Below are 23722 nucleotides of genomic sequence, written 5' to 3' on the forward strand. Positions count from 1 at the left end.
CTGGGCCACACCCCCTGACTCCCACCCCCCTGCTGAGCCACACCCCCCCACTCCAACTCCTGCTGGGCCACACCCCCAGACTCCCATGCCTGCTGGGCCACACCCCCCGACTCCCACAACCCTGCTGGGCCACACCCCCCGACTCCCACCCCCCTGCTGGGCCACACCCCCCGACTCCCACCCCCCTGCAGAGCCACATCACCCGACTCCCACCTCCCTGCTGGGCCACACCCCCCGACTCCCACCCCCTGCTGGGCCACACCCCCCCACTCCCACTCCTGCTGGGCCATGCCCCCTGACTCCCACCTCCCTGCTGGGTCACACCCCTTGACTCCCACCCCCTGCCTGGGCCATGCCCCCCTGACTCCCACCCTGCCAGGCCATGCCCCCCTAACTCTCACCCCGCTGCTGGGCCATGCCCCCAACTCCCACCTCCGCGGTCTCACTGCACCCCTCACTTCCCTCTGCCTGGCTATGTTCCCCCCAGGCCACACACCCCCTCCCCGACCCCACCCTCTGCCAGGTGAATTCTCTCCCCAACCCCGGTAGCCCGAGCCCCCCTACCCCTTCTCACTCCCCCTGCTCTGTCTGCGCTGAGCCCCCGTCCTGACTGCACCCAGCCATCCCCAGCCGGCCAGGTCAGGTCCCCACCCCCCGGTGCACCGAGCCCCCCGGCTCTCTGACCCGCCTGCCCTGCAGGGATAGCATCATCATCAGCATCACCAACTGCGCCACCAGCGTCTACGCCGGCTTCGTCATCTTCTCCATCCTGGGCTTCATGGCCCAGCACCTGGGCGTGGACGTCTCCCAGGTGGCCGACCATGGGCCTGGCCTGGCCTTCGTGGCCTACCCCGAGGCCCTGACGCTGCTGCCCATCTCGCCCCTCTGGTCCATCCTCTTCTTCTTCATGCTCATCCTGCTGGGGCTGGGCACGCAGGTACCAGGGCCTGGGGCAGAGGGGGGAGGGGAGGGGAGGGGCGCCAGAGGGGTGGGGAGGGCAGAGGGGGGAGGGAAGAGGCCACAGGGGGTGGGGAGGGCGGGGGGGGGAGGGGAGGGGCCCCAGGGGGGGTGGGAAGGGCAGAGGGGGTGTGGGGAGAGGCCCTAAGGGGGTGGAAAGGGCAGAGAGGGGTGCAGGATGAGGCCCCAGGGGGATGGAAAGGGCAGAGGGGGTGCGGGGAAGGGGCACAAGCGGGTGGGGAGGGCAGAGGGGGGTGCAGGGAGGGGTCCCAGGGGGATGGAAAGGGCAGCGGGGGTGAGAGGAGGGGCCCCAGGGGGAAGAGAAGGGCACAGGGGGTTGGGGGCAGTGGGGCAAGGGGGCTGGGGGTGGCAGCTGAGGGTGCTGGGGGCAGCCTGGAAAGCTGGAGGGGCTGGGGGGCAGCCTGAGGAGCCGGGGGAGTTGGGGGGCAGCCGGGGGGCTGGGGGCAGTGTGAGGAGCTGGGGGAGTTGGGGGGCAGCCGGGGGGCTGGGGGCAGTGTGAGGAGCCGGGGGAGTTGGGGGCAGCCGGAGGGGGCTGGGGGGCAGCGTGAGGAGCCGAGGGAGTTGGGGGGCAGCCGGAGGGGGCTGGGGGGCAGCGTGAGGAGCCGGGGGAGTTGGGGGGCAGCCGGAGGGGGCTGGGGGGCAGAGTGAGGAGCCGGGGGAGTTGGGGGGCAGCCGGGAGGGGTGGGGGCAGCGTGAGGAGTCAGGGGAGTTGGGGGCAGCTGGGGGGACTGGGGGGCAGCGTGAGGAGCCGGGGGAGTTGGGGGGCAGCCGGAGGGGGCTGGGGGGCAGCGTGAGGAGCCGGGGGAGTTGGGGGGCAGCCGGAGGGGGCTGGGGGGCAGAGTGAGGAGCTGGGGGAGTTGGGGGACAGCCGGGAGGGGTGGGGGCAGCGTGAGGAGTCAGGGGAGTTGGGGGCAGCTGGGGGGACTGGGGGGCAGCATGAGGGGCTGGGGAGCAGCCAGGGGGGGGGCTGGGGGCAGCCTGAGGAGCCGGGGGCACCATGCCCAGGCCAGGCACTGGCTGACCCTGGCTCCCTGCCCAGTTCTGCCTGCTGGAGACGCTGGTGACGGCCATTGTGGACGAGGTGGGGAACGACTGGATCATCCGCAGGAAGATGTTTGTGACGCTGGGCATGGCCGTGGTGGGCTTCCTGCTGGGCGTCCCACTCACCACCCAGGTACGGGCGCGGGGCTCCCTGCATGGGCACCAGGGCACCCGCCAATGCCCTGTGGGGGCTCGCCCTGCTGAGCCCCCTTTGACCCGCCCCCTCCCCCCACTGTCCCTCCAGTGCCCCAGGGGCTCTTCCCCCAGCCCCCTTCCTTCCTGCCCCCTTGGTCTGTCTGCTCCCCACCCGTGGGCCCCGCGTGGGAGCATTATGGACCCTGCTGGGCAGTGTGGGAGAGAGAGAGCCGGAGACATGGGCCTGGCCTGAGGCCTGAACTGAAGCAGTGGGCCAGACGAGCCTGGCTGATGGAAAGCAGCGAGCAGAACTTGGGGTGTTGGTGATGCAAGCCGGGCTCCTGCCAGGTTCAGGGTGTGCAGGCTGGCTCCGCTTTGCAACGTCTAGCTCCAGCTGGTCCCCATCAGGTGAGGAAGGCGGTCCCCAGACTATCTGACTCTGACCCCCGCTCTCTCCAGGCTGGGATATACTGGCTCCTGCTGATGGACAATTACGCCGCCAGCTTCTCCCTGGTCATCATCTCCTGCATCATGTGCGTCTCCATCATGTACATCTACGGTAGGTCCCCACCTGCTGGCGCCATGGCAACGGTGGCCCGTAGCCTCCGGTCACAGGTGGGGCACCTGGCCTGTCAGCAGCCAATGGGAGCCCAGCTGTCACAGACACCAGAGTCATCAGGAATAGGCCACGTTCTGATTGGCTGGGCCGCATGCCCAAAGAGCAGCTCTCAGGGCAGTGCCAGACAGGAGCAGGACTCCTGGGTTCCATCCCCAGCCCTGGGCGGGGAATGGAGTCTAATGGCGGGGGGGAGGGAGCCAGGTCTCCTGGGTTCTGTTCCCACTGGCCCCTGCCTCTCTGTGTTGCTCTGTGGGGTGCAGGGCTGAGCTCCCGAACTGGGGGTGCTGGCGATGGGCAGGGGGTGCCGGCAGTATTTCATTTATTATGGAAGAGGTGCCAGGGCTCAAGCAATTGTTTTATATTCATAACTGCTGCAGCAAGCCCAGGGGTGCCGGGGCTGTGACCTGCCAGGCCCAGGGGTGCCGGGGCTGTGACCTGCCAGGCCCAGGGGTGCCGGGGCTCTGACCTGCCAGGCCCAGGGTTGCCGGGGCTCTGACCTGCCAGGCCCGGAGGTGCCGGGGCTCTGACCTGCCAGGCCCAGGGGTGCCGGGGCTCTGACCTGCCAGGCCCTGGCACAAATTGAGCACTGTGCGTGGTGGTTCCAACCCAGATCCAGGTTTCCCAGGGAGTGCGTGTGCGTTCAGGCGGCATCGCCTGCCCCCAAACCCCCAGGTGCTGTTCTCCTAGTGAGTGTCCCTGTCTGCTCCCACCAGGACACCGGAACTACTTCAAGGACATCGAGATGATGCTGGGCTTCCCGCCTCCTCTCTTCTTCCAAATCTGCTGGAGGTTCTTCTCGCCCGCCATCATCTTCGTAAGTGCTGCGCCCCTCCTGTGGCAGGGTTGGGGTGGGGGGGGCCAGCCCATGGGGGGGTGGGGGGGCTGGGCAAGGGATGTGACAGACCGTGGGGAGGGGTGTGTGGAGATCTGTGCCAGCCCATAGAGGGGTGAGGGAAAGGCAGGGGGTTGCCAGCCCATGGGGGATGCCAGCCTGGGGAGAGGGGTGTGCCAGCCAATGGGGGTGTGAGGGCAGGGTAGGGGTGTGCCAGCCTGGACAGGGACAGGGATATGTCAGCCCGTGGAGGGGTGGGGGGCAGAGCAGGGGTGTGCCAGCACACAAGCCTGCTCTTACGGGGGCAGGTGCAAATCCCAGCTCATCTCACAGCAGAGGTAGGCGTCCCTGTGACAGCGAACAGTCCAAAAACTCCTGCCTCGGGGTGAGACCTGCCCAGGGGTAGCTCATCCCCACCTTGCTCTGCTGGGCTCTGCCCCTCTGTGACGATGCTGCCCATGGGAGCCAGCTGAGGTCACTCAATCAGGGTGCACGGCAAACAGACCGGGGCAGACAGACCCCAAACGCTGGTGGAAATTCCACTCCTTAGAGTTACCCAGCCAGCCCAAACCAGCCTCTGTATTAGAAAAGGTTCTCCTGACTCCAAAGGACCAAGCCCCAGATCCAGGTCAAATGATAACTTCGATCTTACCCCAAATACACACTTACAGTCAATTCTTATTAACTAAACGAAAAATTATTTAAAAAGAAAAGAGAGAGAGTGGGTTGACAGACTTGAATTCAATTCTTGAGGTCCAGGTACATAGCAGAGATGGTGAGTTTATAGTGGCCAAAAGTCCTTTTAGAAATAGTCCACAGGTTATAGTCCAGTGTCCATATTCAGGGTGACTCCAGTCAGTGACTGGGGATCTCAATCCTTATGGCTCAGGGTTTCCCTTCTTGAAACCCAAAGCAGATCTGAGATGAAGAAGGATCGTGTCCCAAGGTTTTTATAAATTTCCAGCAGCCTTTTGGCCTGAGAAAACAAGAGACTTAACTTTCTTTCTCCCAAACATTGTGGCAATTAGCACAGGGCAATTTATCCATTGAACAGTTCAGATACAGGTTACCCCAACCTTCAAAGAGACATAGAGACAACAATACTATGGCACTCAAGTGTCTTCCTAAATGTTAATATTCCCTTTTTGATCTTTGAATCAAAGCCATAGCCATAGACAAGACTTGTTTGCTGACCTCACAAGACCTGAGCAAACATCTCCCCTTCTCTCTAACAATGCAGACTTGCATTTCAGGGCCCTGTTCATTTCCATCTCTTCCTAACAAGTGTTTAAAGTTGGGCCCTGGGTCAGGTCAGGCTGGGAGGTAATTAACTCTTTCTGGACCTGTGTCACCTTTCAATGAGATATTGTATTACACTCCTAACGTCACACCCTCCCTTGGCTGCACCCAGCCCTGGCCACTGTCAGAGCTGGACCCACCTGGCGATCCCTGGGTGCTCGGCTTGAGGGGTGGCAGGTTGGGAGGGAGTTTATGGCTCGGAATGGGGCTGCTATGGGGGGGGCATGGCAGTGGCTGGGAGGGTCTGGGGGGCAGGCCTGGGGACACCTGCCCCACTCTGCTGGCAGCACAGGTGCTCCACTCCGGGCTCTGGGGGCCCCACTCGCCCCTCAACCACCCAGTGCCTTGTCTTCTGGACACCAGCCGGTGCACCCATCCGCTGCCCACGTGGCCGCAGCACTGTGTCCCAGCGAGGCCAAACGGCCGAGCAGGTACCCGAGCAGGAGAAATGGAGAAAGACCAGACGCAAGGGAAAGGATTGGAAATGCCGGGCTAGGGACGACCCACAGCACAGAGCCGCTCCGGATCCTGGCCGGCGAGGTTGCCAGGCCCCTGGCACCGACCCCGGCCTGGCAACCTCGCCCCACAGGGGAGGAGTTTGCACCCTCTGCAACAGTTTGGTTGGCTTCATCCCCCTAGATGCAGCGAGGCCGATGGGGAATTCTGCCAGCCCAGCTTCTCCTTCTCGGGGGGCTTCACAGCACTGGGGACCCTGCCGTCACCAGAGCAAGCGGCGCTGGGCCCTGGCACGCTCATCACGTAGACGTGGCCTCATTAGCATGTTCCAGCCCAGCTCAGAGGGTGTTTCAGTGCTTGGCCAGTGCAGCGAGCCAGGATCCCCTTTTCACGGGACCCCCGCCAGTGTCCCTCTCATTTTCCCAGCCATGTGTGGAATTAATTTTATTAAGTGCACCAATATGGAGGTGATGTGTGACATGACCCTGTGTGACCCATCACCACCTCCATATTGGTGCACAGAACAAAATTCATGGGGCAGGGTGGGGCTGAGTGTGGGAGGGGGCTCAGGTCTGGGGCAGAGAGTTGGGGTGTGGGGGGGTGAGGGCTCCAGCTGGGGGTATGGGCTCTAGAGTGGGGCCGGGGATGAGGGGTTTGGGGTGCAGGAGGGTGCTCTGGGGCTATGTTGGGGAGAGAGGACTCCCCCCCCCCAGTTCTCTCTCCCCACAGCAGCACTTGGGTGGGGGGGGTGTCTCTCCCCACCCCGCCAGCTCTGGGGCTGGGGCTGCAGGATAGGCGTCCCTCCCCCGGCCCCGGCAGGTCCCCAGGCAGGTTCCCTGAGCACCTGCAGGGCACTAAAGAGGCCGCAGCCATGCAGCTATCAGGAAACGTGGACCCCCCACCGTGCAGGGCTTTGCCTCTGTCACGGGTGCCAGCATGTGCCCTTCGCTCAGCTCTCCTGCTGTCCCAGCCGTGGCATCTCACTCACGCCAGCTCAGCCCGGAAGGCCCCTCGTCAGAGCCTCTCGTGGGGTCGCTTGCTCCGTGCCAGGCTGGAAACCCGGGCTGGGCTGGGTGCAAAGCCGCTGCTTGATCACCGAGACACCGTGATGGGTGGGTGCAGGGTACCCGGAGTGACTCTTTGCCAGGAGAAATCACTTGCCTTGCCAGGCCGCATGGGGGTTGTGATGGGAGGCTGGTGGGGATGGCAGTGATGGGGCAGGGGTGATGGGCTGGCAGGGATGTGGGGCTGGTCGGTGTGGGGCCTGTGGGACACAGGGACCTGCTCTGCCCTTCATCCCGGTGCAGGGGCCACGGGCAGGCCTGGGGTTCATGGCTGAGCCCGCACTCCCCCTTCTGTGCCCCCCAGTTCATCCTGGTGTTCACGGTGATCCAGTACCGACCCATTGCCTACAACACCTACGTCTACCCCACCTGGGCCGTCAGCATCGGGTTCCTCATGGCGCTGTCCTCCGTGCTCTGCATCCCGCTCTACGCCGTCTACAAGCTCTGCCGTGCTGACGGCAACACGCTGCTCCAGGTGCGGGGGAGATCCAGGCCCGGCTGCTACTGTGGGGCGGGCGCCGGTGACCTGGCCAGGACTCCTGGGTTCTCTCTAGGAGGCAGTGGGGTCTAGTGGGTTGGCTTGGAGATTCCTGCCCTGGAGGTGGCTGGGGGTCCCTGCCAGCCCCTCGGGCCTGGCTGAATGTCTGGCTGTTGCCCCACTTGGGGGTCACGGAGGGGTCTGAGGTGGAGGCGGGCGATCGAGGCTCTGGGCTGGGGCCCTACGGGCACAGGGCCGGTGCCCACGTGGCCAAGCTAACGCCCCTTCTCCCTCTCTCTAGCGTTTGAAAAATGCCACCAAGCCCAGCCAGGACTGGGGCCCAGCGCTGGCTGAGCACCGGGCCGGGCGCTACGCCCCCACCCCCGCGGTCTGCCTTGATGTGCAGCCGCTGAACCCCGAGAAGCCACGGAGCGAGGACGTCGCCCTCCCGGTGCAGGGCAGCAACGGCTCAGCCCACAGCCAGGACTCCAGACTGTGACCCGGCACCAGCCCATGCGCCCCCGACCCGCCCTGCTCGGTGACGCACTGCAGTGCCCCCAGCTGGGGGAGCCCAGGCTGCCCCGGGCACCGCCAGGGGCTCCCCGTGTGTGCGTCCCCACCCCCCGCCCCTCCCCACGGTGTGTGTCACCCCTCGTGTTTACAGTAAGGGCCCCGCAGCCGGGCCCAGCGCACCGCCGGCAGCAGGGGAGCTTGGCAAGGGCCCAAGGAGCCGTGGCGGGCGTGCGGACCAGGGGGGAGCAAGCCTGAGCCCAGGGGCGGCTCAGCCCCTGCCCAGTGTGTGACTGGGGGACGGGGAAGCCGGGGCCCAAGCGTCTGGGCTGGGGGGCCGTGCCCTGTGAGATGGGGGCTCCCAGCTGCTACGTGGCCCAAAGCGGCACAGGGGCCACGGACCACGCAGGCCACGCAGCTGGGGCTCTGGGAGGAGGGGGCCTAGGAGAGCGGCTGCCAGGGCCAGGAGGAGCCGCGCCCCGCTGCGTAGGGGGAGCGAAGGGGAGGGGAGCAGAGAGTCAATGGGGTGGAGGTGGGGGGGTGGCAGGCAGGCAGCAGCTGGGTCAGGCTAGCCCAGCCCTTTGCTCTGCCTTCCAGGCCCTCCCCTCCTGGCTGGGCCGAAGCGGGGTGGGGGCTGCTGTTACCGTGGAGGGAGATGGTGTCTGGCTGAGACTGGCGGGGGGCAGTGCCGAGGCCAGGGTTGTGTCTGGGGCAGGCAGGATTCAACCCACCTGGCAGGACTCCTACCTGTGCCCCAGGCATGGCCCAAGCCGTAGTGTAGCACCATCTCCCCGGGAGCCCCCCCAGCTGGCACCAAGGGAGGGGCACTTGGAGAGGGATGGCAATGGAGATGCAGGGCGGGGGCGGGGGGGGGGCCCTTTGCTAGCATGCGTGCCCACATGCCCTGCCCCCCCGGCCCATGCACGGCCCACGTGCAGACACGCACGGCATAGAGCACACTCGCCGCACACACAAAAGCCCAGCGCACGGCACGTGCAGACATGCACGGCCCAGACACGCACAGCACACGTGCCGACACACATGCACGGCCCAGGCATATGCATGCACACACGCCCATACCCCCCCCCCCCACAGCGCTCTCATGCCCATTGCCTGGGAGTGCAGGGCCAGCCCCGGCCAGGTCCCCCCCCCCCCCCCGGCCACCCCCCGTGCTGTGTCCCATGAGGGGCTGCAGTTGGGCTGGGTGCAGCCCAGTGGCTGCACCAGCCGCAGCAGGCTGCAAGGGTTAGGCTGTGGCTGGCATGGCGGGGTGGAGGGGGGTCCTCTACATGGGCTCAGCCCTGCCCTGGGGGCTCCCCCTTCACCGAGCGAGCAGGACCCATGGCCTTGTCTGCTCCCTGCTGGTGCGGCTGAGCATGGGGCTGCAGGGTGGCCCTGCACCCTCATGGCTCTGCCCTGGGGAGGGGAAGCACTTTATGGGCCGGGGGGGGCCGGTTCCAGACCCCACTGCGAAGGGGTTTGCTTGACCCAGCTGGATTCACCCTGGGCCCCACAGCCCCCATGGTGGTGAGGGGCAGCCAGCCAGGGGACGGGGCATTGCCCCAGCCTGCTGCTAAGGAGATGCACAGGAGGCCCCTGGGGCCAGAAGCACTACGTAGGGGGGCTTCCCCCAATAGGCACTTTCCTCTGCGTCAGATGAGTGTTAACGGGGGAGGGGCTGCATACAGCCCCTCACTGCAACGGGGGGTGCTCCCCAGATCACTGCCCACAGCCCCCCCACAGGAGGGTGCCCATGGCATTGGGCTGGGCTGGCTCAGACAGGCCCTGGGTCCCTGTACCCGCTCTCCAGCCGGGCGTGAGGGGGACTGGCCCCCAGCCCGCATGGTGCGTGGGGGTGTCCAGCCATGGCTCCGTGTGTGTCAGGGGCCGGGGAGCAGCTGGGCCTTCCCCCACCCCCCAGCTTTGGGCCTGGCCCAAGCAGGGGGGCAGGCACACTCCTTTGGGCGCTCCCCCTCCAGCCGGGAGCCCAATGCCCCCCTGGGCCAGGCACGGCCTCGCCACCACCATGCCCGGGCACCGAACAAAGCCGAGCCTCATGGGCGGGGTCGGGGGCGGGCGGTGCCCTGGGGCTGCTCAGGCCACCAGTGAAGTGAGTTTGGTGGGACTTACCCACGCCCCGGGGACAGGGACCACGGGCAGCGGAGCCGGCCCCACTTCTGCCACCCAGGCAGCGGCTGGGGAAGGTGCCCACGCTGGGTGGGGGGCTGCGGCACCCTGTGGGCACCTCTCCCCACCCCCCACCTGCCTTGCCCCCCCCCCAGCCGACGCGGAGCTGCACTACTTCCTGCATGGATCCTGTGCCCTGCCCCGTGTGCCCGTGGTGCCCACGCTCCTCTTCCCGTCTAATCGTTAGCAATACGGTGCTGGGGCCTGGGCTGCGCCGCCCACGCCAGTGATGCCCCGTGTAGAGTTTTAAAGTCTGATAGATTTTAATGAAATTTATATTCCTGCGTCCGCCTGCTGGCTGCCTTTCTTTGGCCCGGGGGGGGGGGGGGGGGGGAGAGGCATGCGTGAGCGACCCTGGTACCCTGTCCCGGGGCACTGCCCGCCCAGGCCTGGCCCAGATGCTGTGGCCCGGTGCAGCCAGGAGATCGGCGGGTCCCGTTCCCAGCCGCCAGACTGCACGGAGCGGAGGGGCCCAGGCCCTGCCCCCCTCGCCTGGCCTTGCTACCTGCTGGCGCTGGGCAGAGGCACCCGGCATGCCCACAGCAGGTCCCAGCTCCCCCCCACAGCTGGGCAGAGCTCCGAGCCCCATGGGGCAGCTGTGTGGGTCCTGCCCAGGGTGGGTGAGGGCAGGGGGCCCCGCAGAGAGGGCACGGTGCCAGACCCCAGCACCTGCCTCTGGCTCCAAGGGCCCATCCCCCCCAGAGGCAGGAGCACTGAGAAGTGCCCAGGCCCCAGGCAGCTTCCCTTCCCCCACTGCCCCCCACCCCCTGGGCACATGGTACCTGCGCCCCTCCCCCACCTGAACCCTAGGCCAGTGCACGCTGCACGGCTCCCCGCGCACCATGGCAGGGGGCAGCCAGGAGGGGGCGTTGCAGGCCAGGCTCAGGGCTCAGCTAAGGAGCTGCCCCCCAAGAGGCGGAGGGGGCTGATCCCGGGCTGGGGGAGACGACAATGCCCCTGCGGGTTGGGGGCCTCCAGGGCAGAGCAAGGCCGAGCCGGGGACCGGGGACCCAGCGGGGCAGGAAGCAGCGCTGGAGCTGGGGGGGAGATGGGGCAGGACCTCCTGCCCATGCCAGGCTGCCCCAGGCTCCCTGCCCCATACCCCAGAGAGGCTCCCTGCGCTAGCTTGGCCCCTGGCATCCCAGCAGCCTCAGGTGGCGGCCGGAGAGGGGGCGCAGGGGTGGGCGCTGCTCTGCGGGTGGCGATGGGAGGAAGGCCAGGCTGGGCCCTGCTGGCAGGGGGGCCAGGCGGCTGCAGGCTGGGCTTGCAGGGGGAACCCGAGCTCCTGGGGGTGATGGTGCAGCCAGGTCCTGGTGCCCAGAGGCCCAGCCGGGGGTAGCAGCCCCTCCGTGGAGCCCCCTAGCCAGGCTGCCCAGAGAGCAGCTGCACCCGTCGAGGGGCACTCGGCCCAGCACAGTGCCTGGGGCTGGCGGGGCTGGTTCTCGGCGGCCCGACGGGGACAGAACGGCTGGTGCCAGGCGGGGGGACACACTGGCTGGTGCCGGGCTCCCCAGGCCCACGGGACACCTGCAGAGCCAGGGAGACAGTGCCGTCAGCAGAGACCCGCCGGGACAGAGCACTGCCCACCCCGCCCCGCCCCACATCCGGAGACAGGCTCACGTCCAGGGGGCAGGGTTCAGCCAGGACCGACCCCGAACCCACCGCCCCAGCCTGCAGTGATAGCCTGAGGCCCTGCAATAATCCCGCAATGGGGCCCCCTACAACCAGCATGGCCTATGTGACCTGCCACCCCCGGGGGTCCCAGCCTGCCCCTGCAGCCCTGCCAGTGCCCCTCACTACAACCTGCTGCCCCCCAGGGCCCCAGCCAGCCCCCCCCCGGGGTCCCAGCTTGCAGCCCTGCCAGTGCCCCTTACTCCAACCCGCTGCCCGCTGGGGTCCCTGTAGCCCTGCCAGTGCCCCTCGATCTGACCCACAGCCCACCCCATCCCATCCCTGGGGCCCCTCTCCTCCCCACACACAGCCCTGCCTGAGGTGCTTGTATTTGCTGGTACGCAGGGGTCCCCTGGGCAATTTATTCAAAGGGGGTTACCTGGGCTGTCGGGGGGCCACAGGCTCAGGGCACTGGACCTCCTGGGAGAGGCCAGGCCTGGGGTCCAGCTGGCCCAGCTGCAAGTCCCGCTCCATGGCTTGTCTCTGCTCCTGCAGCTCTGCACAGAAGGGAAGTGCTGGTGAGAGGCAGAGCGCCCCTCGCTGGCCTGCCCCAAGCACTGCCCGGGGGGTGCAGAATGGGGCCTGCGGTGGTGCTGAGTGAGCTCGCCTCCCTCGGTGCCACTGGCTCAGCCAGCTCCTGGCTGCCCTGCACGACGGGTATTGTCCCTGTGTGGCTGTTAAACACCCTGCAACCCTCCCCAGAGCCAGCTGCATCTCCGTGATGGGGACACGGCGCTGCACCCCGACCGGGGCAAGGAGGCTGGGCCGGGACACTGGCTTTGTGCTCCCCGGGGAGAGGTCGGGCAGGTCCCTTACCAGCCATCGTTGGCTCCTGCGCTGGCCCCGCAGCGGCTCGGTGTTCCTCCTCCAGGCAGCGCTGGGGAGAGGGGGGGAGAGTCAGAGCACTGCCTGCCCCACTGCCCCCAGGGTGTGGGAGGGGAATGTTATTGTAGGGTCTCTCAGAGCAGGGCAAGCCCCCCCACCAGGAGTGTCTGCAACAGCCAGCCCTGCACCGATCGCCTCCAGGGGACCGGAGCAGTCCCGCGGGGGGCTGGCCCTGGACTATCACCATGGCACTGCCCAGAAGAGGCCCGGTGAAATATTTCACCAGCACACGCTGGACTGGGAAACGCAGAGCACAACCATGCCGTGGCCAAGCCGCCGGCCCCCAGCAGAGGGCGCTACCATTTCACTCAGCCACAAACCCCTCCCCAGCACAGTGCCAGAGAACCCAGGAGTCCTGGCTCCCAGCCCCCTGCTCTACCCCACTAGACCCCGCTCCCCTCCCAGAGCTGGGGATAGAACCCAGGAGTCCTGGCTCCCAGCCCTCCCCGGCTGTAATCCACTAGACCCCACTCCTCTCCCAGAGTCAGGGATCAAACCCAGGAGTCCTGGCTCCCAGCCCCAACTCCCAGTACTCCTGCCAGCAGCCCTTCCCCTGCACACACGCCCTGGGGACCAGGGTGAGGGTGGCTGTTGTGGGGCAGGGCAAGTCCATCCCTGCACGGCCCAGCAGGCTGCCCTGGTGGGGGCCATGGCCTGGCGTGACCAGGGGCAGCCTCCCGCCTGGTGAGGTGCGCAGGGTGGCTCAGGGTGTGTCTCTCTGGTCCCAGACAGCCCAGGGCAGGGCTGTGAGGAAGTGGGACTGTTCTTAATGTTTCCTCTGAATATTTTGGGGGTGCCTCAGTTTCCCCTAGGCAGTTCTTAAGTATCTAGAGGGTGGGTGTGACGAAGTGGGACTGTTCTTAATGTTTCCTCTGAATAGTGTGGGGGTGCCTCAGTTTCCCTATGCAGTTCTTAAGTATCTAGGGGGTGGGATAAGGGTGTATGATCGTTGCAGAGCCCTAGAGGGCAGGTGTGGGCAGGGGTCTGGACACAGAGAATGGCCGACCCCCTTTTCCTGGCAACGGATGGCCTGGGCCCCTCCCCCCTGCAAGGTGAGAGCTAAAGGGTCGGAGAACAAAGGAATCGGGTGACCTCCTGGCCCAGGAAAGGGACAAAGCCCAGAGGAGGAGGGGCTGGAGGGAGTTTCAGTTTGGGGCTGGCTGGGACATGGAGTGAAGTGCAGACGTGGTTGTCTGGCTCACGGCCCCCCAAAATGGACCCGACTGAGGGGTCCTGTTCTCCGCACCGACAAGCTCTGTTTTAGAACATGTTCCTGTCGCCTAATAAACCTTCTGTGTTACTGGCTGGCTGAGAGTCACGTCTGACTGCGGAGTTGGGGTGCAGGACCCTCTGGCCCCCCCAGGACCCCGCCTGGGCGGACTCGCTGTGGGAAGCACACGGAGGGGCAGAGGAGGCTGAATGCTCCGAGGTCAGACCCAGGAAGGGGGAAGCCGGGTGAGCTGTGTGTCCTGCAGACAGGCTGCTCCCGGAGAGGAGACTTCCCCAGAGTCCTGCCTGGCTTCATGGGGAGCAGTCCCAGAGCGTCGCCCGGGGACTCCGTGACAGGGGCCAGTGCCCCCTGCTGATCCCGCCATCCCAGGGGTCCTACCCAGAGGTGGCAGATGTGTCTCTCCAGGGCACGGCACTCCTCCTCCAGCAGGGCCCTGGCAAAAGAGACAGGTGGGTTAGGTGGGCTCCAGATGCATGGGAATGAGGGGGGCCGGGACAAGGGTCAGCGTCTGCTTTAAACATTTCCTGCCATGCCCTGGGGCCCCTGGGCACAACCCCTGGCACTTGGGCACATGCCCCCTCACAGCACATGGCAGTGGGACCTTGTCTCACCAGATGCCAGGGTTAACCCGCCTCCCAGAGACCCCCCAGCCCTGGAGCTGTGTGGCTGGGCAGGGTGCCTGGGAAGGGTCACAAGAGCGGACAGAGGACCAACCTCCTGGGATGGGAACCCATGTCTGGAGGAGGGGCTGGGCGGAAGGGGTTCGCATGGAGGCTGGGTACAGGTAACCCCTGGTGCCCACATGGGAGAGACTTCTCCGTCCTGGGGCTGGGAGCCATCACGACCCCTGACCCTCGGGACAGGCACAGAGCAGGGAAGGAATGCACCCCAGGGAGCCAGTGGCAGAGCCAGGAATGGAGCCTGACACCCCAGCCCACGCTGGACCCCCCAGCCCTGGGCCCAGGCCAGGAGCAGTGCAGCGGGGTGGTGAGGGGTCCTCTCTCCTCTCTGTGCACAGCCCATCCCACCGAGGACCCTGGGATGGCAGGATCAGCAGGGGGCACCGCCCCACCCCAGGCTGCCGGGGAGCAGAGAGACACCCCCTGCGCACGTCACCAGGCAGGAGGTTGTCCTTGGGCCCTGCAGGGGTGGAATGGCCACTGGCCCCCAAGTGCCCCTCCCCTCCAGGAGGCCTGGCTGCCCCCCAGCTGGCAGCACACAGGGGCCAGGCAGCGAGGGGGCAGGGCAGCCCAGAAAGACCACAGGACCACCTGCTTCCCCTCTGGCCCCGTTGGTTCCTCATTCCCCACAATCTGCCCTTTGTCTCTCCAAGCCACGGACCCAGTCCCGGCTGCCAGGCTCTGCACACGGGAGACAGCACCAGCCCTGCCAGGGAAGGAGGCCGGGGGACGCTGGGGCATGGCCCCCCTGTCACGTTATTGACATAATCTGGGACCGTATAGATCATTGTTGCAACCAAGGTCCTGTAGTGGCACCAATCTTGTATACAGGGGGTCTAATAAGGTGTCTAAGACGAGGTTATGGTTGGCTGGTTAGGATTATGGTGTCTATATGTGTGTATCATTTTTGTAGTTAAAGTTATAAGTATTGGCTCTAGACTGTCTGTATTTCAAACTTGTGCTCTGCTTCTGGGGGACACCCCAGACAAGTGGGTGTCAGCTCTGCCTAGCCTGCTGGGTGGCCCATTAAGGACCCTCAGCTACACAACTGACCCAGTGAGAGAAGGCAGACACGCCTGGGGACTCAGCCAGGTGTGCAGGGACCTGCCTAGGGACAGAACTCTGAGGTGTTTCCAGGCCATGGGATGGGCAGCTTGTCCTTGGGACAAACAAAGAGACCACATGGCAAGAGACTATAAAAAGCTCCTCCATCTGGTCTTCAATCCTGCTTCTGACCTCTGGAGGACTTTGCTACACGGAAGCTTTGACCCAAGGACCGAATGACCCATCCCAGCTGGGGATGTTCTCCAGAGACAGGATTTGAACCTGCAGTTTATTCCATCACTGCTGCAAGCCTGAACCAAGAACTTGGCCATTCCTGGATGTCACTGATTCCATTGAACCCAATTCTAGCTCTCGTCTCTCTCTTTTTCCTTTAATGAATAAACCTTTAGATTCGAAAGGATTGGCAACAGCGTGATTTGTGGGTAAGATCTGATTTGTATATTGACCTGGGTCTGGGGCGTGGTCCTTTGGGATCGAGGGAACCTTTTTTTCTTTTACTGGGGTTTTCATAACCATCTGTCCCCATAACGAGGGGCACTGGTGGGGATACTGGGAAACTGGAGTGTCTACGGGAATTGCTTGTGTGACTTGTGGTTAGCCAGTGGGGTAAAACCAAAGTCCTCTCTGTCTGGCTGGTTTGGTTTGCCTTAGAGGTGGAAAAACCCCAGCCTTGGGCTGTAACTGCCCTGCTCGAAGCAATGTGTCCTGAATTGGCACCTCTCAGTTGGGTCCCACCAGAACCAGCCTCGTTACACCCCCCTCAGGCGCTGATATTCCCCTGCCACAGTCCCACCTCCGGCACCTCCCACACAAGGGGCTGCTCCCTGGAGAGGGTCGAGATATTGACTTGCCAACGCCGCCAGGGAAACAACCCATTACCCAGCGGGGGGCCAGACTCACCCCAGCTCTGCCAATGCCCCTCAGTCCCGACCCGCAGCCCCTGTTATCCCAGCCCTGGGCTCCCCCCCACAGCTCTGCAGTGCCCCTCAGTCCCAACCCTCAGCTGGGGCGAGCACCCAAAGGGAGGCGTTAGCACTTGGCTCTTGCCAGGAGCCTGCTGCAGGGCAGGGCGCAGCGATGGGGGCAAGGCTGGGAGGCTTTCTGGGAGCAAAGCCCAGAGTGAGCCCACAGCAGCGCTGGGCTGGAAGGGCAGAGCTGCAGCACTGGGGGCATCACTGAGCCCTGGCATGGCCCCTTGCTCCAGCCCACCCCTCCATTCCCCGTGCCCCGCTCAGGCACTCGCTCCAGTCCCCCTCTGCTCCCAGGCCCAGCCGCTGGGCCTCTCCCCGGCTCCCCGAAGGCGGCTCTGGGTTGGGGTGGGGCGAATGGTCTCTGCCAGCCCCGGCTCACCTACCGGAGATGGGTCTGCGCCTGGTGGATGCGGGAGACGCTCAGCTTGTCCTTGAGGGGCTCCAGGTGGTGGACGAGGCCGGGGTCTGGGCTGGGGCAGAGGACAGACAGGGTTTGCCAGGGGACTATGGCGGGGGGCCCCTTTCCCAGAACCATTAGGGGTGTAGGGAGCAGCACCTCCAGTGGGGGAAGGGCTGGCAGCTCTGGCTCGTCCCCCCCGACTGGGGCGGGGGCATTCCACGCGCTCACAGACCTGTGCCCCCAGCTGGGCCCCACAGCCAGCCCCCAGGAACCCCCAGAAAGGCCGCTGGTGAGCGAGTGGTTCAGCCCTGGTGCAGAGCTGGGTGGCAGAGTCACTGGCAGGGAGGGGCGGGAGGGTGGGAAGGGGATAGCAGGACTTTGAGTCCTTGGGGAAGTGTCAGGGGCAGTTTGGGGTCCGAGATGTGTACACGTTCCCACCTTAACCAGAGCACCAGGAGCTGGGGGTTCGGAAACAGCCAGTTGGCAGTATCCTGTCATCATTAGGTTCCAGAGTTACCAGACAGTGGGGACGACTGGGGCGGAGCACTCGGGCGGGTGGCACCCTCACGGTGCCCAGCTCCAGGAGCGCTCCAATGCAGTAGCCAGGATCTGGCATACACAGGGCTGGCCCCACACTGACTGCACCACCCGCCCTCCGGCCACCCCCCCCATGCCCCAGGAGCGCCCTGCTGCTGACCCACAGGAGGGAGGGCTGCCCAGTGGGGGGTCAGTTCGTGGGTGGCCATCTGTCCAGTGGAGATGAGCCCAGCCCTGCTCCCAGGGCGGAGGGTGACTGGGGCCCAGACACCAGGGGATGGGGGCCAGCTAGGTAGACCATCTGTCCAGCTGAGGGGCAGGAGCAGCACTCGCCGTGCCCGGGCACAGACCCACCTCGTGCTGGTGCCCCCAGACAGGGACCTGTCCTGTGCTGCGCACTCCCCTCCAGCGTGTGCGCCCCCCCCCAGGGCGAAGCTGACCACATGGGGGCTGTACTTGGCGATGGCCCCAGCTGCGTCCCTGTGGCGAGGAGGAGACGTGGTGTGAGTCCCCTGACCTGGGTTGGGCCCTGGGGGGCTGGGCTGGGGAGGGTCACCAGCTGGAGGGGCTCAGTAGCCATGGCTGGGCCAGGCTGGGCAGCTCATGGGCTGGGGGGCTGTAGGCACCCCAAGAAGCAGGCCCAGGTGGGCATGAAGGGCTGGAATGAGGGATGCCCCCCAAGCAGGGAGCCCAGGCTCCAGCCAGACATGGCCCAGCACAGAGCACCCAGCGCTGCTCATGCCGACACAGACGGGCACGGTGCCAGCCTGGAGCTATCGGGATCGAGGGGCACTGGCAGAGTCGGGGGAGAGGCACAGGGAGTCAGCGGCAATGGACAGGACCTGGCGCCCTGCTGCCTGGTGGAGTCCTCAGTGCCCAGCACATCCCAGGGCACCTCCCTACTCTGCCCCGGCCCCCTCCAGCTGCAGGTGCCCCGCACGTGGCCCCTCGCGCCTGGCCCAAGCAGCGTCTCCAGCGCTGCCGGGGGACTGCTCCGCCCCAGGTGCTGCAGCTGGCTAATGCCGGCTCCCCGAGCCCTTTGAAGTGCTTCTGGAGGCTAAGCTGGCCCAGAGAAGGGGCTAAGCCGGGCGGCTGCTGCGTCAGCGGTTCTGCAATCCCAGCCCCCGGGCAGGGTGAAGGGCTCAGCCAGCCGCAAGCGCAGCCAGGCAGACAGGCCCAGTGCCCCTGCACCCCCCGGCACTGCCAGGCAGCCAGGAATTCCAGCTGGGGCTGGCTGCGTGTGGGTCCTCGGCTCCTCACCCCCAGCAGGGCCCTTCCAGCAGCACCATGCAGAGCACCGAGCCCTGCAGCACAGTGGGGGCAGCGCCAGGGTAACCCCCATCCCAAAGGGCCCCCCATGCCGACTGGGGCATGCAGGTCTCAGGGTGGGATAGCTCCCCACACACAGCGCTCCTGCAGCGGGGCAGCGATCAGGAAGGGCTGGGGGCCCTGGGGAGGCTGGAGTGAGGAGACGGGGCTCCATTGGTGGGTACCGACAGAGACAACTCCCCCCCCGGAGGAGTCTGACAAAGGGGGAATTTTCTGTCCTATTTTCACGAAGCGTCTGTGTGCCTCAGTTTCCCCTCTATTGTCAGTGTTACCGGGGTGGGGAGGGGGACAGGCAGGCTGGGAGACGGAGATAAGGATGGCGCAGCTGTTTGAGCCAGGATGGGCCATGGAAAAGGACTGGTGGAGGGGCCCAAGGGAGCTGGATTGCCCACCTCTCCGCAGGGAAGCTGAGCCCAGAACAAAGGACTGGCAGGGGAGGCTGCAGGAAGGAGTCGGGGGCTCCTCGGGGTCAGACCGACACAGGCCAAGCCATGGGCTCGGGCTGAGCAGGGAGGCCCATGCTGCATCCGGCTGACCAATAAACCCCCCTGGCTCGGCCCCGCTGCGGGAGCCTCGCTGCAGGCAGGGGGTGCGTGTGTCCCTGCGCCGGGCACCAGGCTCCCCCGGGGGTGTCTCGGTGGACGCGCTGGACGGAGCAGGAGGGTGCCCAGAGCTGTCTCGGAGGCAGTGGTGCCGGCCCTGGAGGCAGAGAGGGGCCCCATGGGGGTCTGATGCACTGAAGGCTCCTCCCAGACACGGCTCCCAAGCAGGGGGAGGGGCACGGTCCTGGGGGTCCATGACAGGGCCATGGGGGGCTCAGTGCCCAGGACGCCGCCCAGCCCTGGTACCTGCCCTCCTGGGACGCCTTCTGCTGGAGACTGAGCAGCAGCATCCGGAGCTCCCGTCTCAACAGCTCCTTGAGGTGGGTGGGGGCTGTCAGGAGAGCCCAGCCCCCGGCCCCCTGCGGGGGGCACTGATCCAGCCCAGCGCAGGCAGAGCGCTCCTCCCGCCACAGCTCCACCAGGGTCTCCACCTAGACAGCATGGGGCAGGAGAGGCGTTACCTGGGAACGCAGCCCCGAGCCCCACCTCAGCCCCATGGCACCGCACCGGGTCTGGCCCCACCCACGGCTCAAGTGGGACTCTGCATGGAGGGAGAGGGGCAGGGAGGCCCCCACGGGCCCCTTCCTGCAGCAGGGATGAGGACACCCCTCCCACATGCATCCCACACACACAGGCAGGCACCCCCGCCATCCAGTCCTCAGGCAGGAGCCCGCAGCACCATCCGGCCCAGGGCACCATGACCCCACAGCCGGGGCAGAGGGCACAGGCCCGCAGCCAGCAGCTTTTGGGCTCCCAAAAAGGCCTGAAGCTGCTGCCCCTTGCCCTGCCCCCAGTTCTGAGGCCACTGCCATGGAGAAATGCGTGCTGGTCACGGGGGGCAGGGTGAGGGGCAGGGAACAACGGGCTGGTCTGGAAGGGCTGTTTATGGGCCTGCAGGGAAGCATGTGAAAGGAGCCGGGCTGCAGCTCTGGCCATTTCCCCGAGGGCATCGCAGGGCAGGCCCAGCAGCTGACAACAGAGACGGGCCTGAAGGAGGGTGAAGAAGACACCCCCCCCATGGGGGGCGGGGATTACATGGAAACCCTTCACCCAGGGGCCCAGCCTGGGCTGGCAAGCGCCGGAGGGCAGGGGCCTTGGGTGTGTGGCCGGGGCTAGGCGCGCTGTCAGCAGCCTGGCGGGGGCTGGGGGGGGGAACACAGAGTTAAGGCTGCCCAGTGGCTACAATGCCCCCATCCAACACCCCACGTTCCCTGGGTGCGGGCGTTTCTGTTTGGGGCTGGACTCTTGACGCAGGAGGGTCCCGTGGCCAGGGTGGCACCATCCACAGTGCCAAAGAATGATGCTTCTCCCACTGGGAAAAGGACTGTCTGTCCCGTCCCCCCCCCCCCCCCCCGCCCAGTCCCCCACAGCTTGCCAGGGAACAGCTGAGCCCAGCCCTTGGCATGGGATGGGGCCCCACTGCAGGGGATCGGGGAGAGGGACCCACATCTGCAGAGGCTGTGAGCAGCTCTCGTGAAGGAAGGCTGCAGGAGAGCAGGGGCCTGGCTCTCCGATGGGCACGCCCTACTCCCACCCCACCTGGCAGGGTTGCCCTCAGGCCGCGTCCCTGATATCCCAGCCCGGCTCGTTCAGTGCCAGGATCCTGCCTCGCCCCACAAGGCCCCCTTGCCCCACTGGGAACCCTCCCCACCAAGCAGGGGAGCTGCCTGCACCCAGCCAGAAGGGGCACTGGGCTGGGTGCAGGCGGCTAAACCCCAAGGGAAATGAACTGCTCCTGCGGGACGGGGGCAGCTCCCTGGGCTTGGGGCCGGACCCAGGGCTGGCAGGGGGGGCTCACCTCCGCGTGCAGCTCCAAGCTGCGCTCCACCACGTCCACCCCTAGGATGCTCTTCACCTCGGGCTTCTCGCTGGGCACCGTCTGCTCCTCCATCAGCCTCCAGAGCGAGGGCAGCGGCTGCAAGGGGGCAGAGAACATGGGGGCAGCGCCCCCTGAGGGGCAGAGAGAGGGGTGGTCAGGCTGGCTCAGCGCAGGCAGGCCCCTAATCTTAGGCTGAGCCCCACACCCTGCCCCTATCCCCCGACATCTCCCGCAGCCCCCACCCCGTCTGCTGCCCCACTGCCCCACCCCCCTCTGCCCCCCACCCCCTGTCTGCTGCCCCACTGCCCCACCCCTGTCTGCTCCCACAACCCGTCCGCTGCCCCGCTGCCCCACCCCCCTCTGCCCCCCACACCCTGTCTGCTGCCCCACTGCCCCACCCCCCTCTGCCCCCCACACCCTGTCTGCTGCCCCACTGCCCCACCCCTGTCTGCTCCCACACCCCGTCCGCTGCCCCACTGCCCCACCCCCCTCTGCCCCCCACACCCTGTCTGCTGCCCCACTGCCCCACCCCTGTCTGCTCCCACACCCCGTCCGCTGCCCCGCTGCCCCACCCCCCTCTGCCCCCCACACCCTGTCTGCTGCCCCACTGCCCCACCCCTGTCTGCTCCCACACCCCGTCCGCTGCCCCACTGCCCCACCCCCCTCTGCCCCCCACACCCTGTCTGCTGCCCCACTGCCCCACCCCTGTCTGCTCCCACACCCCGTCCGCTGCCCCGCTGCCCCACCCCTTCTGCCCCCCACACCCTGTCTGCTGCCCCACTGCCCCACCCCCCTCTGCCCCCCACACCCTGTCTGCTGCCCCACTGCCCCACCCCTGTCTGCTCCCACACCCCGTCCGCTGCCCCGCTGCCCCACCCCTTCTGCCCCCCACACCCTGTCTGCTGCCCCACTGCCCCACCCCCCTATGCCCCCCACACCCTGTCTGCTGCCCCACTGCCCCACCCCCCTCTGCCCCCCACACCCCGTCCGCTGCCCCGCTGCCCCACCCCCCTCTGCCCCCCACACCCTGTCTGCTGCCCCACTGCCCCACCCCCCTCTGCCCCCCACACCCTGTCTGCTGCCTCACTGCCCCACACCCTGTCTGCTGCCCCACTGCCCCACCCCCCTCTGCCCCCACACCCTGTCTGCTGCCCCACTGCCCCACCCCTGTCTGCTCCCACACCCCGTCCGCTGCCCCGCTGCCCCACCCCCCTCTGCCCCCCACACCCTGTCTGCTGCCCCACTGCCCCACCCCTGTCTGCTCCCACACCCCGTCCGCTGCCCCACTGCCCCACCCCCCTCTGCCCCCCACACCCTGTCCGCTGCCCCACTGCCCCACCCCTGTCTGCTCCCACACCCCGTCCGCTGCCCCGCTGCCCCACCCCTTCTGCCCCCCACACCCTGTCTGCTGCCCCACTGCCCCACCCCTGTCTGCTCCCACACCCCGTCCGCTGCCCCGCTGCCCCACCCCTTCTGCCCCCCACAACCTGTCTGCTGCCCCACTGCCCCACCCCCCTCTGCCCCCCACACCCTGTCTGCTGCCCCGCTGCCCCACCCCCCTCTGCCCCCCACACCCCGTCCGCTGCCCCGCTGCCCCACCCCCCTCTGCCCCCCACACCCTGTCTGCTGCCCCACTGCCCCACCCCCCTCTGCCCCCCACACCCTGTCTGCTGCCCCACTGCCCCACCCCCCTCTGCCCCCACACCCTGTCTGCTGCCCCACTGCCCCACCCCTGTCTGCTCCCACACCCCGTCCGCTGCCCCGCTGCCCCACCCCCCTCTGCCCCCCACACCCTGTCTGCTGCCCCACTGCCCCACCCCCCTCTGCCCCCCACACCCTGTCTGCTGCCCCACTGCCCCACCCCTGTCTGCTCCCACACCCCGTCCGCTGCCCCACTGCCCCACCCCCCTCTGCCCCCCACACCCTCTCTGCTGCCCCACTGCCCCACCCCTGTCTGCTCCCACACCCCGTCCGCTGCCCCGCTGCCCCACCCCTTCTGCCCCCCACACCCTGTCTGCTGCCCCACTGCCCCACCCCTGTCTGCTCCCACACCCCGTCCGCTGCCCCGCTGCCCCACCCCTTCTGCCCCCCACACCCTGTCTGCTGCCTCACTGCCCCACCCCCATCTGCTACCCACTGCCCCATCTGTCTGCCCCCACACCCCGTCCGCTGCCCCACTGCCCCAGCCCCCTCTGCCCCCCACAGCCCCACACCCCGTCTGCTGCCCCACAGCCCCACCCCCTGTCTGCCCCCCGACACTACGGGTCTACCGCCCCACTGCCCCATACATCCCTCTATCCCCAGATCCCATCTACCCCTGCCCCATCTACCCCTCGCCCCATGGAGCCCCCCCAGGTCCTGCCCCACCGAACCCGCACAGCCCCAGGCGGGGGGTGGCTCCGCCCCTTCCAGCCCGACGCTCCTCGCCCCGCCCCCCCGTTACCAGGATAAACTCCCCGTCTCCATAGTGACGCCCCGCCTCCTCCCGCCCGCTGGGCCCCTTAAAGGGGAAGCGACCAAAAGGTGCCGCTGCCCCCCCCCCCCCCCCGAGGAGGCGGGACTCGCAGCGGGGGCACAGCGAGCGGAGCTGGGGGGGCTGGCTCAGGGGCGCGGGGGGCGGAGCTGGGGGGGCTGGCTCGGGGGCACAGGGGGCGGGGCAGCGGGCGGAGCTGGGGGGGCTGGCTCGGGGGCGCGGGGGGCGGAGCTGGGGGGGCTGCGCGGGGGCACGGGGGGCGGGGCAGCGGGCGGAGCTGGGGGCTGGCTCGGGGGCGCGGGGGGCGGAGCTGGGGCACGGGGGGCGGGGCAGAGGGCGGAGCTGGGGGCTGGCTCGGGGGCACGGGGGGCGGAGCTGGGGGCTGGCTCGGGGGCGCGGGGGGCGGAGCTGGGGGGGCTGGCTCCGGGGCGCGGGGGGTGGAGCTGGGGGGCAGGTTCGG

At 67.2% G+C, this 23722-nt stretch overlaps 2 protein-coding genes across 6 annotated transcripts in view; one reads left to right on the forward strand and one right to left on the reverse strand.

Annotated features, from left to right (window-relative positions):
* Positions 1 to 9883, forward strand: part of SLC6A9 (solute carrier family 6 member 9) — a 59072-nt gene extending 49189 nt beyond the window's left edge. For all 3 annotated transcript variants that reach the window (XM_048862086.2, XM_048862085.2, XM_048862084.2), the window contains 6 exons: positions 700 to 937; positions 2018 to 2152; positions 2614 to 2713; positions 3487 to 3587; positions 6729 to 6899; positions 7204 to 9883. In XM_048862086.2, coding sequence (XP_048718043.1) covers positions 700 to 937; positions 2018 to 2152; positions 2614 to 2713; positions 3487 to 3587; positions 6729 to 6899; positions 7204 to 7401 — 943 coding nt within the window. In that variant the 3' untranslated portion in view covers positions 7402 to 9883. The remainder of the gene's footprint in view (positions 1 to 699; positions 938 to 2017; positions 2153 to 2613; positions 2714 to 3486; positions 3588 to 6728; positions 6900 to 7203) is intronic.
* On the reverse strand, positions 9841 to 23212 carry CCDC24 (coiled-coil domain containing 24). Of its 3 annotated transcripts, none has more exons than XM_048862098.2 (9): positions 23162 to 23212; positions 20769 to 20920; positions 19217 to 19401; positions 17394 to 17519; positions 16486 to 16572; positions 13765 to 13819; positions 12087 to 12147; positions 11650 to 11767; positions 9841 to 11126 (listed from the first exon to the last, which is right to left on the reverse strand). In XM_048862098.2, exons 2-9 carry the CDS (start codon positions 20904 to 20906, stop codon positions 10721 to 10723), a joined length of 1176 nt encoding a protein of 391 aa, XP_048718055.1. In that variant the 5' UTR covers positions 20907 to 20920; positions 23162 to 23212; the 3' UTR covers positions 9841 to 10720. The 3 variants fall into 3 exon arrangements, with proteins under 3 accessions (XP_048718055.1, XP_048718056.1, XP_074988000.1); XM_048862099.2 differs by having other exon boundaries at positions 23157 to 23193; XM_075131899.1 differs by lacking the exon at positions 12087 to 12147.
* Positions 23213 to 23722: the final 510 nt, after the last annotated feature.

Source organism: Caretta caretta, chromosome 8, assembly GCF_965140235.1.
Source record: "Caretta caretta isolate rCarCar2 chromosome 8, rCarCar1.hap1, whole genome shotgun sequence".
NCBI lineage: Eukaryota > Metazoa > Chordata > Testudines > Cheloniidae > Caretta > Caretta caretta.